The 19,260-nt window shown below is 39.7% G+C and overlaps 1 protein-coding gene across 1 annotated transcript in view; it reads right to left on the reverse strand.

The window, feature by feature from the left end:
- Window positions 1–18,664, reverse strand: part of LOC116702255 (choline transporter-like protein 2) — a 47,649-nt gene extending 28,985 nt beyond the window's left edge. Inside the window, 10 exon segments of the mRNA XM_032536416.1 lie at window positions 3,096–3,222; window positions 3,224–3,237; window positions 3,892–3,952; window positions 4,054–4,170; window positions 4,413–4,492; window positions 5,939–5,943; window positions 6,933–7,017; window positions 8,945–9,018; window positions 9,283–9,331; window positions 18,227–18,664. Of these exon segments, the coding sequence (XP_032392307.1) occupies window positions 3,096–3,222; window positions 3,224–3,237; window positions 3,892–3,952; window positions 4,054–4,170; window positions 4,413–4,492; window positions 5,939–5,943; window positions 6,933–7,017; window positions 8,945–9,018; window positions 9,283–9,331; window positions 18,227–18,266 (652 nt within the window). The 5' untranslated portion in view covers window positions 18,267–18,664.
- Window positions 18,665–19,260: the final 596 nt, after the last annotated feature.

The raw sequence follows: 19,260 nt of genomic DNA on the forward strand, positions 1-19,260 counted from the left end.
ACCCCCGGGGGTTTCCGAGGACACACCCTGAGTGTTTACGGAGTTTAACCCACTTGGATTTTTTGTTTGAGTCTTTATTTTTTTTTTTTTTAGGAAAAGAAAGTCAGAATTCTCTGGTGTCAGCTCGTCAAATGTGAATATCTTCTAGTGTGTCCTCTCCTCTGGGACGGGAAGCTGAATGTCTCCGAGTTGGGGACAAAACGAGACATTTGAGGACGTCGTCTTGGGCTTTTTGGGGAACACTTATCCACATTTTCCACTATTTTCTGACATTTTAGAGCCCAAATTACTAATACATAAAAAAATTAAAACACAGATGACTACAATGCTTTTGGCCTTTATGATGCCTCACCTAGTAAAATAAAATCATTAGATTAGATTATACTTTATTCATCCCACAGTGGGGAGATGCCCCAAAAAAAAAAAAAAAATTAAAAAAATTAAAATATTTAAAACACCCAAACAGCCAATGAGCAGCAGGTATAGACTGACTGTAAAGTGGCGTCTAATAAAAAGGTTTTTTTTAAAAGGTTTTGTAAAGTGCGGTTGCCATAGTACAAAAAAACAACGACGCAGTGTAAGTAAGTGACGTTAAAATTAAATTGAATACGTAATTAAAATAACAAAGCATAATATAAATTATATTTACCTGTGACATATTAGTCATTTAACTACTAGAGAATCCAAAGTGTTAAGTAACAGATATTAAATGCAGCTCGTCAAAAACTTAACTTCTAATTGGATTTTTTTATTTAAATAATCTAAAAAAAAAAAAATCAGGAACTATCCGATGACGTGGACAACAGAATTAGAGTTCTCTTTATTGATCCTTTTGGGATGAAATGGAAGTTTACAGCATTCGTTTTAGCAAGAAAAAAAAAATATATATATAGTATAAAGATTACAAACAGAACAGTAATATTAACAAAAAGAACATTCATCAATACAAAGACATAAAAACACATTAACCATAAATTCTTTCGCACACACACACGCGCGCGCACACACACACACAGTGTCTCACACTCTCTCTCTCTCTAACACACACACAGTGTCTCTCTCTCTCTAACACACACACAGTGTCTCTCTCTCTCTCTCTCTCTCTAACACACACACACAGTGTCTCTCTCTCTCTCTAACACACACACACACACAGTGTCTCACACTCTCTCTCTCTCTCTAACACACACACAGTGTCTCTCTCTCTCTCTCTAACACACACACAGTGTCTCTCTCTCTCTCTCTCTCAACACACACAGTGTCTCTCCCTCTAACACACACACAGTGTCTCTCCCTCTCTCCCTCTCTCTCTCTCTAACACACACAGTGTCTTCTCCCTCTCTCTCTCCTAACACACACAGTGTCTCTCCCTCTCTCCCCTCTCTAACACACACAGTGTCTCTCCCTCCTCCAACACACACACAGTGTCTCTCCCTCTCTCTCTCTCTCTCTCCCAACACACACACAGTGTCTCTCCCTCTCTCTCTCTCTCTCCTCTCTCTCTAACACACACACCAGTGTCTCTCCCTCTCTCTAACACACACCAGTGTCTCTCCCTCTCTCTCTCTCTAACACACACACAGTTGTCTCTCCCTCTCTCTCTCTCTAACCACACACACAGTGTCCTCTCCCTCTCTCTCTCTCTCTCTAACACACACCACAGTGTCTCTCCCTCTCTCTAACCACACACACGTGTCTCTCTCTCTCTCTACACACACACACAGTGTCTCTCCCTCCTCTAACACACACACCGTGCTCTCTCTCTCTCTACACACACACAGTGTCTCTCTCTCTCTCTAACCACACACAGTGTCCTCTCCCTCTCTCTAACAACAAACAGTGTCTCTCCCCTCTCTCTAACACACACACGTGTCTCTCCCCTCTCTCTCTCCTACAACACACACACAGTGTCTCTCCCCTCTCCTCTCTCTCCTAACACACACACAGTGTCTCTCCCACTCTCCTACTCTCTCTCTAACACACACACAGTGTCTCTCCCTCCCTCTCTCTCTCTCTCTAACACACCACACCAGGTCTCTCCCTCTCTCTCTCTCTCTAACCACACACACATGTCTCTCCCTCTCTCTCTTCTAACACACACACAGTGCTGCTCTCTCACCCCTCCTCTCTCTCTCTCTAACAACACACACAGTGTCTCTCCCCTCTCTCCCGTCTCTCTAACACAACACACAGTGTCTCTCCCTCTCTCTCTCTCTCTAACACACACACAGTGTCTCTCCCTCTCTCTCTCTCTCTAACACACACACAGTGTCTCTCCTCTCTCTCTCTCTCTCTAACACACACACAGTGTCTCTCCCTCTCTCTCTCTCTCTAACACACACACAGTGTCTCTCCCTCTCTCTCTCTCTCTAACACACACACAGTGTCTCTCCCTCTCTCTCTCTCTCTAACACACACACAGTGTCTCTCCCTCTCTCTCTCTCTAACACACACACAGTGTCTCTCCCTCTCTCTCTCCTCTCTAACACACACACAGTGTCTCTCCCTCTCTCTCTCTCTCTAACACACACACAGTGTCTCCCCTCTCTCTCTCTCTCTAACACACACACAGTGTCTCTCCTCCTCTCTCTCTCTCTCTCTAACACACACACCAGTGTCTCTCCTCTCTCTCGCTCTCTCTAACACACACACACGTGTCTCTCCCTCTCTCTCTCTCTCAACACACACACAGTGTCTCTCCCTCTCTCTCTCTCTCTAACACACACACAGTGCTCTCTCCCTCTCTCTCTCTCTCTAACACACACACAGTGTCTCTCCCTCTCTCTCTCTCTCCACACACAACACACACACACAGTGTCTCTCCCTCTCTCTCACACACACACACACCACAACACACAGTGTCTCTCCCTCTCTCCCACACACCCACACACACACACACACACACACACACACACACCACACCCCACACACACACACACACACACACACACACAACACCACACACACACACACACACACACACACACACACCACACACACACACCACAACACACACACACACACCCCACACACACACACACACCACACACACACACAACACACACACAACAACACACACACACACACACACACACCACCTATGCAGTTCTTACGTGACTCCATCCAGCAGATCTTGGCGTCTCTGATGTTTCCTCTTCCATCGTCGAACTTAGAGTTGTTTCCCACCGTGATCACCCCCCCGCTCTCGCCCAGCGCCGGGAACACACCTGCGAGTGACTGGAGGGACGGAAATGAAAGAAGTCTCCGAAAGTTGTCGCATTTTCTGACATTTTTGTCACTTTTTCAACGTAGCGGGTCCTTTATTTGATGTTTTTTTTCCCAAAGTTGTTTGATATGTCTAATGTTGACATTTGCAGCTTGTTATTTCCAAGGCCCATTTTTTGTGATGAAAAAACTGAAAATGCGAGGACAACATGAGGGTTAAAGCAGTAAATATTTTTTAAATTACTAGAACTTTCCAGATCGACATCAGCAATCTGGATGTACAGACTGAATCAGCGGGGATGTTGCACACGTAAAAAAAAGAAGAAGAAAAAAAGAGAGACACTAGAAACAACCAGTTCCTCCAGAAAAACGTGATTATGCGATCCTATAATGCAATGCATAATCAGCCAAATGTATGTATGTATGTGGGGCATGCAAACTCTACACAGAAAAGACCGGGACGACCAGGGTCTGAACCCGGCACCGTCTTGCTGTGAGGCCACAGTGCTGCTGCAGCACTTCAGATGAAGGGAGATCAGAGTATCCAGCTGTTTTTATTTTATGAATTTTATGAATGGGACGCAGAGTTTTCTACCCGGAAGTTATAGGAAACCAACATTGGGACTGCGTCTGTATGAAATGTAGTATAATGTGGATCCAACTCACAGGGTTTGCTGGGCATCAGCATGGCAGGACACAGACCCTGCTTCAGGATTTCTGGTATTCCCTGAAACACGGCGCATCCAAAAACAAACATAAAGAGGGTGTGAGGAAACCAACCTTCAAAAAAAATATGAAATAACTACGGCGCTGCAAAGCACAACTCACCATCGTGTTGGTCACGCCTTCCTTGCAGAAGGTCTTGTAGTAGTCAAAGTCGTTCTTGTTGGCGTAGGCTTTGACTAACGTCAGGAACCTTTCGGGACACTTCTCCACGCACATCTGGAGGAGGAAGCAACGTTCACAGCAGGACAACAACAAACAAGTGACAAACATTGATTAAAAAGGGACAAAAATGTAAGAAAAAGTTAAAAACATTAATAAAAAGCATCAAGAAAAGGGTTGATTTTCAATTTTGACACGTGGGTTAAGACCATGATGGTAAAATGTAAAGATGTGCCCCACATCCACACGGTTTGTGTAACCCTGAAGAAGAAGAAGAACAGGGTGGGGACGAGTTCCCACCTTGTGGTCGGACACTGGAACCCCACCCGCACCATCGGGCTCGCCCACTTCATTATGTTGAAGTAGAACAACACGGCTTGTCCTGAGAGAGAGAGAGACAGAGAAGAGAGCAGAGAGAGATAGACAGAGAGAGAAAAAAAGTGAAGAGAAAGAGAGAGAGAGGAGAGAGAGAGACAGAAGGAAGAAGAGAGATCGAGAGAGAGAGAGAGGACAGAAGACAGAGAGCGAGACGAAGAAGAGAAGAGAGGGAGAGAGGGAGAGGGAGGAGGAGAGAAGAGAGAGAGACATGAAGGACAGAGAGAGAAGAGACGAAGACGAGTGAGGGAGAGGGAGAGACAGAGAGAGAGAGAGAGAGAGACAGAAGGACAGAGAGAGAGGAGAGAGAGAGAGAGAGAGAGACAGAAGGACAGAGGGGAGACGAGAGGGATAGAGACAGAGAGGAAGAGGAGAGAAGAACGAGCGAGAGAGACAGAAGGAGGGGAGCGGGATAGAGACAGAGAGAGACAGAGAGAGAGAGGGATAGAGACAGAAGGACGAGAGAGACGACACAGAGGGAGGGATAGAGACAGAGAGAGACAGAGGGGAGATAAGAGAAGACAGAGAGAGAACGAGCCGACCGAGAGACAGAAGGATAGAGGGATAAGAGACGAGAGAGAGGAAGAGAGAGAGAGAGGGATAGAGACAGAGAGAGCAGAAATGACAGAAGAGAGAGAGAGACAGAGCGAGAAAAAGAGAAAGACAGAGAGAGAGAGAGAGAGACAGAAGGACAGTGAGACAGAGACAAAGAGGGACAGAGACAGAGAGGGAAAGAGAGTGAGAGGACAGACAGAAGGACAGAGAGAGACACACAGGGGCAGAGCGAGAGACAGAAGGAAGGAGAGAGAGACAGGGGCAGAGAGAGACAGAGAGATAGAGACAGAGAGACAGAGAGATAGAGAGAGATAGAGACAGAGAGAGAGAGAGACAGAAGGAAGGAGAGAGAACAGAGAAGAGAAGACAGAGAGCAGAGGATAAGAGAGAGAGATAGAGACAGAGATAGAGACAGAGAGAGAGAGAGACCAAGGAAGGAGAGAGAGACAGAGAGAGAGAGAGACAGAGAGACAGAGAGATAGAGACAGAGAGACAGAGAGATAGAGACAGAGATAGAGAGAGAGAGAGAGAGAGAGAGACAGAAGGAAGGAGAGAGAGAGACAGGGACAGAAGGACAGAGAGAGAGACACAGAGAGAGAGAGAGAGAGTATTTTCATCCTTTTTTCAACACACTTCTTACTTGTGGGTTTTTAATTATAAATGTGAACGAAGTCTCACCAGCAGAACAGTGACTGAAGTCTTTTTTTTTTTTTTTTAATTTTCACTCTTGTAAATATGTTTGTTTTTTTAATTTGCATTTTTGTTTTTTTGTTTTTTTCAAGAAGACCTGGTTAAGTAGTGTTTGTTTTTAATTTTTACAATTACTTATTAATTGTTACAGGTCTACAAAACGCTTCTTAAAAAGCAGTATCTGAGCTTTAATGCCGTTTTTGGCTACCATGTCTTTGTTGAGTACACATTATTGTTTCTCACGAGGGTGTTGCATCAACAGACCTAGGTAGAAGGTACAAGTGGGAGGAGTGGTTTCATGGTTTGCATGTGGGCAAAGGGCGTGTAGAAAAACATTAAATGGGCATGAATCATCCAGTCTCTTTCCATACAATTTGTTATTCTAAGTGTCTGACAACATTATGAAAAGGATCCCTACGGAGATACTGTACATCTTTTTGTTCAAGAGTAAGATCCTTTTAGTTTAACATGAAATCACCAACGCCAAACCCACCAGACTCCATGTAAATAATCACTACTTTTAGCCTGTATAGAGCAGCATATCTCCACCAGACTCCATGTAAATAATCACTACTTTCAGAGTGTATAGGGCAGCATATCTCCACCAGACTCCATGTAAATAATCACTACTTTTAGCGTGTATAGAGCAGCATATCACCACCAGACTCCATATAAATAATCACTACTTTTAGCGTGTCTAGAGCAGGATATCTCCACCAGACTCCATGTAAATAATCACTACTTTAAGCGTGTAAAGAGCACCATATCTCCACCAGACTCCATGTAAATAATCACTACTTTTAGCGTGTCTAGAGCAGGATATCTCCACCTGTCTGTTGTTTATATATTTTTTAGTGGACCCAACTCCCGGAACAAATTACACCACTTTCCTTTAATCAACTGAACTGTACCTCTCGGACAACTTAGAAACCTGGTTTTAAACCTGCAAACGTCTACTTGTAACTACTTGATCATTCATCATCATCATCATCATCATCATCATCATCATCATCATCTCTCATTATGCTAATTTATTTATCAAATGATTTTCCAATTCAGAATGTTTTGTCCTTTGTTAAAATTCTTATGATTGTATTTTCTGTTTTCGTCTTTGTAATCTGCCTCGATGTCATTGTAAAGGAGCGTCGCCCATTAATGATTTCAAGGATAAATAAAAGGTTGAATGAATGAATGAAACTCACGCTTGGGGGGTGCCAGCCTGCCCACAGAACTGGCCCCGACTGTCTGTGGGGTAGATCACCTTCCGGGGGTCGCCCTGGGACCAGGCTGGAGGGTGAAAGGTCACAAAAAACGTTTTTAGGTGTTAGGTTTCTTTAACCCTCCTGTTGTCCTCGGGTCAAATTTGACCCATTTTCAAAAGGTTTCTATACCAAAAATTTGGGTTTCTTTCAACCAAATTGTTAAAAAAATAAAGTGGATGGTTCCATGCAACGCTTTTCCAGATTACATAAATGATCAGTTCCCTTCGTTGAGTTTGGGCGTTTTATAAAATGTTATAGCATTTGAAATAGTTGATAAAAGAACGTTGAAGAATTCGACAAAAAATATCGGAAAAAGATTCAAAAGTGTGTGTGGGGGGGGGGGGGGGACAAAGAAAACAAGTGCAGCAAAAAAAAAAAACATGGCAAAAACTGACAAATGTCGTAAAAGCTTCATAAATGTTGGGGAAAATAAAAACTTGGATAAAGGTGACAAACAAAAACAGAAATAATGACCAAAAAAACGTGGAAAAATGGCAAAAAGTGTTAAAAAACTTGAGAAAAAAAGAGACATAAATGTTGTAAAAGCTTCAAAAATGTTGGGAAAAATAAAAAACTTGGTAAAAGGCGACAATCAACAAAAACATCCGAATTAATGACTAAATAAAAACATGGAAAAAACTGACAAACGTTGAAAAGGATGACCAAAAACCTTTTTTCACTATTATTATTTCACCTAGAAAATCTAAAAGTTGCCTGGTCGTCACATCGCATCTACGAGTTCAATTTTAGTTGTAAAAGTTCTCAAATCATATTCTACAAGTGCTCACATCCTGCACCATGTTTACCTTCATACACAAGGGTTAAATCTGCACATGCACCATGTTTACCTTCATACACAAGGGTTAAATCTGCACATGCACCATGTTTACCTTCATACACAAGGGTTAAATCTGCACATGCACCATGTTTACCTTCATACACAAGGGTTAAATCTGCACATGCACCATGTTTACCTCCATACACAAGGGTTAAATCTGCACATACACCATGTTTACCTTCATACACAAGGGTTAAATCTGCACATGCACCATGTTTACCTTCATACACAAGGGTTAAATCTGCACATGCACCATGTTTACCTTCATACACAAGGGTTAAATCTGCACATGCACCATGTTTACCTTCATACACAAGGGTTAAATCTGCACATGCACCATGTTTACCTTCATACACAAGGGTTAAATCTGCACATGCACCATGTTTACCTTCATACACAAGGGTTAAATCTGCACATGCACCATGTTTACCTCCATACACAAGGGTTAAATCTGCACATATACCATGTTTACCTTCATACACAAGGGTTAAATCTGCACATGCACCATGTTTACCTCCATACACAAGGGTTAAATCTGCACATGCACCATGTTTACCTCCATACACAAGGGTTAAATCTGCACATGCACCATGTTTACCTTCATACACAAGGGTTAAATCTGCACATGCACCATGTTTACCTTCATACACAAGGGTTAACTCTGCACATGCACCATGTTTACCTTCATACACAAGGGTTAAATCTGCACATGCACCATGTTTACCTCCATACACAAGGGTTAAATCTGCACATACACCATGTTTACCTTCATACACAAGGGTTAAATCTGCACATGCACCATGTTTACCTTCATACACAAGGGTTAAATCTGCACATGCACCATGTTACCTTCATACACAAGGGTTTAAATCTGCACATGCACCAGTTTACCTTCATACACAAGGGTTAAATCTGCACATGCACCATGTTTACCTTCATACACAAGGGTTAAATCTGCACATGCACCATGTTTACCTTCATACACAAGGGTTAAATCTGCACATGCACCATGTTTACCTTCATACACAAGGGTTAACTCTGCACATGCACCATGTTTACCTTCATACACAAGGGTTAACTCTGTATGTACTGTATATATGAGCTGCTTCCTTACCGAGTATTCCCACTGCAACATAGCCCACTATGGCGATAACGAAGAGGATGCAGCACACGATGTCCGTGCAGCCCCTAGACACGAGAGAGAGAGAGAGAAGTTTAAAGTGTTAAACAGAAACTGACTCACATAAATACCTGAACACTTCACTGATAATTTATGTTTAAATGTTATGTTTACTGTTATTATTGATGTCTTTTTTTCTCTCTATGCTGTATTTTTCTTGCTGAAAACTGCTGCTGGACATTTTAATTTCCTTGCGGGAGTCATCCCAAAAGGATTAATAAAGAGAAGTCTAAGAAACACGTGTAACAATGAGGCGACATCTCTTAACTCACCTGTTCTGGATCGGGCCCTTGAACGTCGGGTCAAACTTCCTTGGCTCGCCTACAAAGAAGAAGAAGAAAAAGAGGTGTTTATCCAACGAGTTACGGCTCCTGAGACGTCTCCATCTGTACATGCAGGGTAACGTGGTAACAGTTGGTCAAACTGTGTTCGCAATTCCATGATCGACGATCCCAAAAACAACGTAAATCGACAAAAGTGATCGGTTTGCACATTACGTTTGGCAGAAACTCTTATTTTGTGAGAGTGTTCTGGGGGGTATTTCAAAAATGGGAAATGTCAGAGTTCTGGGTGTTTTCACGGTTGATTTGTTGTTGTTTTTAAGTTCAAAAAATGCAAAATGTCTTTCAAAAATATAGGAATTATGGTTGATATTTTCCCCCCATAACCGAGCAGCCCTAGACTGAGCTGCAGCGATCGCTTATTTCCATCGTCAATTAATCCCTGGATTCATTTCTGGATGAATGGACGAGTTGTTTGGGCTCTAAAAGGTCAGAAAATGGTGAAAAATGTGGATCATTGTTCCCCAAAAAGACCGAGACGACGTCCTCAAATGTCTCGTTTTGTCCCCAACTCAAAGACATTCAGCTTCCTGTCCCAGAGGAGAGGAGACACTAGAAGATATTCAGCTTCCTGTCCCAGAGGACAGAAGACACTAGAAGATATTCAGCTTCCTGTCCCAGATGAGAGGAGACACTAGAAGACATTCAGCTTCCTGTCCCAGAGGACAGAAGACACTAGAAGACATTCAGCTTCCTGTCCCAGAGGAGAGGAGACACTAGAAGACATTCAGCTTCCTGTCCCAGAGGAGAGGAGACACTAGAAGACATTCAGCTTCCTGTCCCAGAGGAGAGGAGACACTAGAAGACATTCAGGTTCCTGTCCCAGAGGACAGAAGACACTAGAAGACATTCAGCTTCCTGTCCCAGAGGAGAGGAGACACTAGAAGACATTCAGCTTCCTGTCCCAGAGGACAGAAGACACTAGAAGACATTCAGCTTCCTGTCCCAGAGGAGAGGAGACACTAGAAGACATTCAGCTTCCTGTCCCAGAGGACAGAAGACACTAGAAGATATTCAGCTTCCTGTCCCAGATGAGAGGAGACACTAGAAGACATTCAGCTTCCTGTCCCAGAGGACAGAAGACACTAGAAGATATTCAGCTTCCTGTCCCAGATGAGAGGAGACACTAGAAGACATTCAGCTTCCTGTCCCAGAGGACAGAAGACACTAGAAGATATTCAGCTTCCTGTCCCAGATGAGAGGAGACACTAGAAGACATTCAGCTTCCTGTCCCAGAGGACAGAAGACACTAGAAGACATTCAGCTTCCTGTCCCAGAGGAGAGGAGACACTAGAAGACATTCAGCTTCCTGTCCCAGAGGAGAGGAGACACTAGAAGACATTCAGCTTCCTGTCCCAGATGAGAGGAGACACTAGAAGACATTCAGCTTCCTGTCCCAGAGGACAGAAGACACTAGAAGACATTCAGCTTCCTGTCCCAGAGGAGAGGAGACACTAGAAGACATTCAGCTTCCTGTCCCAGAGGAGAGGAGACACTAGAAGACATTCAGCTTCCTGTCCCAGAGGAGAGGAGACACTAGAAGATATTCACATTTAACGAGCTGACACCAGAGAAGATTCACATTTATTTTTATAAAAAAATGAGTCAAACGGATTAATCGATTATAAAAATAGTTGGGGATAAATTTAACAGTCGACAACTGATGGGTTAATCTCTACAGCTCTAAATAAAAGATCAAAAGTACTACCCTCCCCCCCGATTACTCCCCCCTCCAGACAGACATGCCTGGCAACAACACCTCCCTGGTGACTAAGCAGAAGCATGAACTGTTCATCCACTAGAGGGGGGCCTTTATCATGTATCGCACTACATTCCATTAGGGGTGGCAGTAGGCCAGGTGCCCTTGAGCAAGGCACTGTACCTCCCCCAACCGCTCAGGGGGCTGGTCCAGCAGGCAGCCCCCCCCCCCCCCCCCCACATCTCTCCATTTGTGCACCAATAGGTCCTGAGCATGTGTGTATTTCAGGCCTGTGTGATTGATGATTACTAACACACAGTGTAAATTGTAACATTAATTGTAATCAATAAAGTATAAATTAATTACTAATTAACTAATTAATTACATACTTGGACTAATACTCTGATGTTGATCCAAGATTAACGACAAAAACCAAGACATTTCAAAACGGTAAAACTTAAATATAAAGCAACTCAAAGCACTCAGAACAAGACGTCCCTAGTTTTGTTCCTGTTGAGATTTGGGTTATTCTGGTCATGATTAGGGACTGTTTGGTATTTATTTGGGGGGGGGGGGGGAGGGGCCACGGAGAGTTTCTGCTCTTTGCCCAAAATAGACTTGACTCTCCCTTCGCCAGCAATACGTTTTTTAATGACCCTGAAATAATTGGGGACAAGAAGCATGACCCCCCCCCCCCCCAAACAAGGTATTGATGCCTTCTGTTGTGGTGTTGCTCTTGGTAAAGATGTACAGACAGCCACTGATGTACAATTTATTTTATTACTGCTTTATTTTTTTTATTATTTTAAATTAAATTTATTATTTTATTGGTTTTATTTTAAATTTTAACTTTAATTTTTTAATTTTTTTATTTTCTTTAAATTAATTTTTTATTTTTTTTATTTTCTTTACATTAATTTTTTCTATTATTTTTTATTGTCTTTAAATTTAAAAAATATTTTATCTATTTATGTATTTTCTTTAAATTAAAAAAATATTTCTATTCTATTTTATGTATTTTCTTTAAATTAAAAAATATTTCTTTTTTATGTATTTTCTTTAAATTAAAAAAATATTTTTATTCTATTTTATGTATTTTCTTGAAATTAAAGAAATATTTTTATTCTATTTTATTTATTTTCTTGAAATTAAAGACATTTTTATTCTATTTTATTTATTTTTTTAAATTTGTTTATTATTTTTAATAAAAAAAAATGTATTTACTACTACTACTACTACTACTACTACTACTACTACTACTACTACTACTACTACTAATTCATCCATTGTCCCCTCACTAAACAACTTCTAATTTATCGAGCCAGAAGGCAAAGCTCTCCATCTATTGGTCGGTTTTCGTTCCTACATCACCGCGTTATTAACGGCGTTAACGCTAACCCATTTTGACGGTGTCAATTTTTTATTTATTTTTTTTATCGCTAGATTAACGATCTTTTCGGCCTTGCAGACTTTGTAGTTTTTTTTCCCAAAAGTGTTGAAAAACGGGACAAAAACGTAAGAAAAACATCAATAAAAAAGCGTTGATTTTCAACACGAGGACTAAGTTACGAGGCAGCCAATCGTAGACGTCGTTCTAGCGTCGTGCATGCTAACCATGCTAACAGTTAGCCAAGCAAGTAGCAACTATGAAAACGTCTAATTTACACGAATAGGCAGAATTACCCGTGGAGAAGAAAGCCGGAAACGTCGGCGTCTCTTTGACCATCCTCGCTCTCTCCATCTTGGGAAAAGCTACTCCAACATTACCCTTTTGGTTGTTGTTTAAATTCTCTTTAACTCAGTTACACGTCCTCGAGAAAACAGTTCAAATCTGTCTGCAGTGGAATAATGCATCAATGCCTTCTGTTGTGGGTTTGTCGCTTGGCAAATATGTACACATTTATTTTATTACTGCTCTCATTCTTTTTTAATTAAAAAGTTATTTTATTTATTTTTAAATTAAATATATTCTTATTTATTGTATTTATTTACATTAAAAAAATATTTTATTCTATTTTATGTATTTTCTTTAAATTAAAAAATATTTTTTATTTTATTTAAATTTTTAAAATATTTTTATTCTATTTCATGTATTTTCTTTAAATTAAAAAATATTTTTTATTATTTATTTATTTTATTTTAAGTTAAAAAAATATTTTTATTCTATTTTATGTATTTTCTTTAAATAAAAAAAATATTTTTTATTATTTTATTTATTATATTTAAATCTTTAAAATATTTGTATTCTATTTTATGTATTTTCTGTAAATTAAAAAAAATATTTTTAGTCTATTTTATGTATTTTTTTAAATTTTTGTATTATTTTTAATAAATAAAATCGGTTTTCGTTTCTACATCACCGCGTTATTAACGGCGTTAACGCTAACCCATTTTGACGGTGTCAATTTTTTTATTTATTTTTTTTATCGCTAGATTAACGATCTTTTCGGCCTTGCAGACTTTGTAGTTTTTTTTCCAAAAGCGTCGAAAAATGAGACAAAAACGTAAGAAAAACATCAATAAAAAAGTTGTGCATGCTAACCATGCTAACAGTTAGCCAAGCAAGTAGCAACTATGAAAACGTCTAATTTACACGAATAGGCAGAATTACCCGTGGAGAAGAAAGCCGGAAACGTCGGCGTCTCTTTGACCATCCTCGCTCTCTCCATCTTGGGAAAAGCTACTCCAACATTACCCTTTTGGTTGTTGTTTAAATTCTCTTTAACTCAGTTACACGTCCTCGAGAAAACAGTTCAAATCTGTCTGCAGTGGAATAATGCATCAATGCCTTCTGTTGGGGTTTGTCGCTTGGCAAATATGTACACATTTATTTTATTACTGCTTCATTCTTTTTTAATTAAAAAGTTATTTTATTTATTTTTTTAAATTAAATATATTCTTATTTTATTGTATTTATTTTACATTAAAAAAATATTTTTATTCTATTTTATGTATTTTCTTTAAATTAAAAAAATATTTTTTATTTTATTTAAATTTTTAAAATATTTTTATTCTATTTCATGTATTTTCTTTAAATTAAAATTTTTTTTTTATTATTTTATTTATTTTATTTACATTTTTAAAATATTTTTATTCTATTTTATGTATTTTCTTTAAATTAAAAAAATATTTTTTATTATTTTATTTATTTTATTTAAATTTTTAAAATATTTTTATTCTATTTTATGTATTTTCTTTTAATTAAAAAAATATTTTTTATTATTTTATTTAAATTTTTAAAATATTTTTATTCTATTTTATGTATTTTCTTTTAATTAAAAAAATATTTATTATTTTATTTAAATTTTTAAAATATTTTTATTCTATTTTATGTATTTTCTTTAAATTAATCAGTGGAATAATCCTCTCCCTCCCTCCCCCCCCTCCCTCCCCTCCCTGGCATTCCTCACATTCAATGCCCCCGAGTGAAAAGAACGAAAGGTGGAGCAGGACGTCCCACTCGTCCCTCGCCCGCTAACGTACAGCATTTACAAGATGGCGCGTGACTACGGAGCGTCTTCCCCACTTCACGCAGGCGTAAACGTCCAATTCCAAGCTAATGGGAACGCTTAGAGTTGATGGTGGTGGTCGATGTTCATACAACAAGGACAAGGTTGAGAACCGCAACACAGATTTTAAAACACGAACAACCAAAAAACGTTACGCAACGTAGCTTTAAGTAGAACTCCAAGTCTTGAATCTTCCAGATATGTATAGATATCACAGACATATAAGTAATAAATAAATGAATCTTCCAGATATGTATAGATATCACAGACATATAAGTAATAAATGAATGAATCTTCCAGATATGTATTGATATCACAGACATATAAGTAATAAATAAATGAATCTTCCAGATATGTATTGATATCACAGACATATAAGTAAAACCTCTAAAACACTTCTCATATGTCCTGGGAGTCACACTGTGAAGAAATAATCATTATAACTTATACAGTTGACCAAACACATGCATTTTCTCCAAAAAAGTCAAGACGTTTTGCTCTCATGACATTTACTTACGCCAATAATAACATACTAATGTCATATTTATTGATATTACACCCACAGCAATGTTACACAAGCAAATATGTGTCTAAATAGTGCAACATTTGGCCTTTAATAGAGTCTATAGGCATTTTTGTCCCCTCTGGCCTTCCATACAACAGGGGTGCCTTTATCTCCCATATATGGGCATGTACTTCCTAAAAATAGACAGAACAGACAGAGAGAGAGACGGAGGAGCGATCCAGCGGCAGAAATGAGCCAAAACGCGATGAATTATGGACATAAAGTGGATCAATCTTGGATATAACAGTATGGATTTAAAGCCCAAAGAGGCTGAAGTTCCAGGCTGGATAGAAAACCCCCTGTAGAGGCTAGAAAGACCCGGGAAAGACCGCCGTAAAGATGAAAACGTCAGGATTTAAACAAAACCGAAAGTAAGTAAATCGCTTGTATGGTTCAAAAGTTATTAAACTATGAATCAGAGGTGCTTTTTTACTCGTGGGCGAGTGTCTCGGGCTCAGAGGGTTAAGAATTCAAGAATTCAACTTTATTGTCACAAGTACAAGCAACGAAATGTGGTTTACATCTATCCAGAATTGCTATACAGGGTATAAATATTGTATATAATTTTATGTATAACCAAATGTAATAGTAAGGAACTTTAAGATGTGTAAAAATATAAATATGGGAGCTAGCGTGCTACTAGCTTTCTAGGCTAGCATAGCGTCCCTTTAAAATTAAATTTCCTTCCCAGACTACCACATCATGTGTACAGTATACATGTACATTGTCATGCTATGATTAGGAGATTGATTGTTATGATATCTTTCCACAGTTGGAGACATTTTGGCGAGGAAAGAGGGGAAAAACTGTGCTTTACGTACCGTCTCTGCACAAAATAAAGCACCTTTTCTGTCTCTATGCAACTTTTTTTTAGGGTCTTTTAACAGCATTATTATTTTTAACCCTCGTGTTGTCTTCTCGTTAACCATTGACTTGTCCTCCCAGGTCAAAATTGAATTTATTTTGTGCTTTTCTGATGTTTTTGCCGCTTTTTCTGATTTGTCACTTTGCCAGCTTTTGGCGTTTAAAAAAAATATATATATTTATTTTTTTATTCTTGGAATTCATGGTCAACAAACCTCATTTATAACAAATCATACATAAGCATTTTTAGTTTAAAAAAAGGCAGAAGTTAGGAATTATTTTAACTAATAGTTAAGATCAGAGGATGTTGATGCCAAAGTTTAGTCCGGATACTGTTTCGAAACCATTAAAAAAAAAAAGAAATTCAAATGCTATAAGATTAAATAATTTTTTTTTTTTTTTTTTAAATTCAATGAAAGTAATCATTAAATTTACCTGAAGAATGTTGTAGGGAATCATCCATGTTATTTTTGGGCAATTTGGTTGAAAGAAATCTAATATTTCTAATATAAAACCACACTGAAACGGGTCAATTTGACCCAAGGACAACACAAGGGTTAAATTTAATTTAATTCCCAGACTACCACAGCATGTACAGTGTATATATATATACATATATATATATATATATATATATATATATATATATATATATATGTGCATTATGCAGCACTGGAGTCTAGATAGAAGCTTGGTCTGTGGAGTCTCTGCATATTAATTATGTATAATTATATTAATTATGTATGTGATCTGCAGCAAACAATTACCCAACGAGCCCTGATTTGGCTTTTAGAGAAGGCCCAGCTTCCTGTTAGAAAGAGCATGGGGGGGGGGGGGCGGTTAGCGCCGTCGATAGAGCGGGTGCACATGTGTAGAGGTTTGTTCCTCGACGCAGAAGGTCAAGGGTTCGAGGCCAACCTGTGACGGCTTCCTGCACGTCTTCCCCCCCCCCCCCCCCCCTCCTTCATATCTGACCATTCCTATCCTTTAAAAAAGGCAGAAATGCCCAAAAATAATCTTAAAAACAAAGAGCACGGGTGTCCTTGTTAGGGCTGCGTTTACAAAAACAGATTTCCTGATTCAAATGAATCTTCGTTGTTTCCACCCAACGCTCTTTGCCAAGTACAAATCTCTACTTTCATTAATTTTGGGGCGTCTTATTCAATTTTATAGCATTGTAAAACAAAGTGAAGTGTTGTTGAAATAGTGTTGAGTAAAAGTTGACATATTCCAGTCTGAGATTATCATCAACATCCATTCCTTTAATTTTAGTCTCAATAATTCCTAATTTCTGCTTTTCTAACTCCAACATTAGGTATTATTTCCTATAAATTGGGTTAACTAGAAGTAAAAAAAATAGGTCTTTAAAAGTACAAAACGTGAACAGTTACAGACTCAAAGAAAAGGGGAAGCCGTGTTAACTTCAATATGTATATTAATATTTAGGAACCAGAGACAGGCGTGGTGAAGCATTACAATAATAAGCAAGAAAAGCCTTCAGCACAGGGGTGTTTGTGCAAGAGAAAACACTGATAAAAGAACTCCCTGTGCACACACCTGAACAATCTCACACACACACACACACACACACACACACACACGCACGCACGCACGCACGCACGAACACACACACACACACACTTCATTCCCAGGCCCATTTCTAAAAGGGGCCTTTAACCTAATTCTAACCCTAAAACCAAGTCTTAACCCTCAAACTTTAAAGTTGTGGGGTCCAACATTTTGGCCCCACAAAGCTGTCGGGACCCCACAAGTATACTGAACTCCGGTCTCACTCACTCACTCACATACTGACTCACACACACACACACACACACACACACACACACACACCACACACACACACACACACACACACACACACACACACACCACACACACACACACACAGTCTCACTCTCATACATATACAACACACACTGTGTCACTCTCACACACAGACACACACACACACACCCACACCCACTCTGTCTCACTCTCACACACACACACACACTGTCTCACTCTCACACACAGACACACACTGTCTCACTCTCACACTCAGACACACACTGTCTCACTCTCAAACACACACACTGTCTCACTCTCACACACACAGTCTAACACACTGTCTCACTCACACACACACACACACTGTCTCACTCTCACAGTGTTACACACACGAGTCCTTTGACTTTTCTTAGATGAATACATAATGATGAAACAACATAGAGCCGTTACCATTCTTTCCATAAAACTCTCCTTCCCTTTCCTCGGGCATGTTGGTATTCCTCTCTGGGCCGAATGTTGAAACCTACAAGAGGAGAGGATCCTTCCAAAGCCACGTTCTCCCCGGATCAGTCCTCTTCCTGCGTCTCTCTGCTGCTTCAGCGGGGGAGACACTGGTATTGTGGCGCAAACCAGTCCAACCTGTCCCCCGAATGAATAGCTGAGCCCTGAGCAACGCTCCACCTCCCCTCCTTCTTCCCTCTGCTCACCCTGCAAACTAACCGGCTCTTCCCAATCGGCTTCCCACCTGTGCACCCCCCCCTCCCTCTCCCTCCTCCTCCCACTCCCAGAACACCTCTACCTGTCTATTTTCTTTGTGTCTGCCTCAAAAAAAGAGCAGAAAGGTGTAGTAATCCACCCGAAAAGCTGCCGGTGAAAAGAGAAGAGGCGTGGACACAGTCAGGGTGGAGACGGTTGTTGTTGTTGTGTGCGAGCAGGAAACTCAATTTCCATTAGTTGTTATCAAGAACATGTGTGTGGAGTTTGCCGCCTAGTGGTGAGTTATGGCACTGCAGAGGAGGAGGAGGAGGAGGAGGAGGAGGAGGAGGCAGGATTAGATTCAGGTGTGCAGGACAGATCAATCACCTGCAGTGAATGAATGATGTTAAAGTGTAATTTAGGTGTTTTTTGACCCTATTTTCTTGTTTTTTTGTGACCGATGGGAACAACAATCTCTGAAATGGGTCCAGTATTAACCCTTGTGTTGTCTTATTAACTTTAGTTTTACAGTTATTTTTGGAATTTATGGTCAATAAATCTCATTTATAGGAAAATATACCTAATGTTTGAGATAGAAAAGCAGAAATAAAATGTTTAAAATACGAACTTAAGATATGAAACTTAAAGTCCTTTGAACAAAAACACAATAACAAAAAAAATAATCAGTGTTGCCAACGGGGACGATGTAGAGCGTCCTCTGGTGGACAGACTATGCAACACCATCACTAACAGGGACGTTGTAGAGCGTCCTCTGGTGGACAGACTAT

The sequence above is a fragment of the Etheostoma spectabile genome, chromosome 15 (assembly GCF_008692095.1).
Source record: "Etheostoma spectabile isolate EspeVRDwgs_2016 chromosome 15, UIUC_Espe_1.0, whole genome shotgun sequence".
NCBI classification, from domain to species: Eukaryota; Metazoa; Chordata; class Actinopteri; order Perciformes; family Percidae; genus Etheostoma; species Etheostoma spectabile.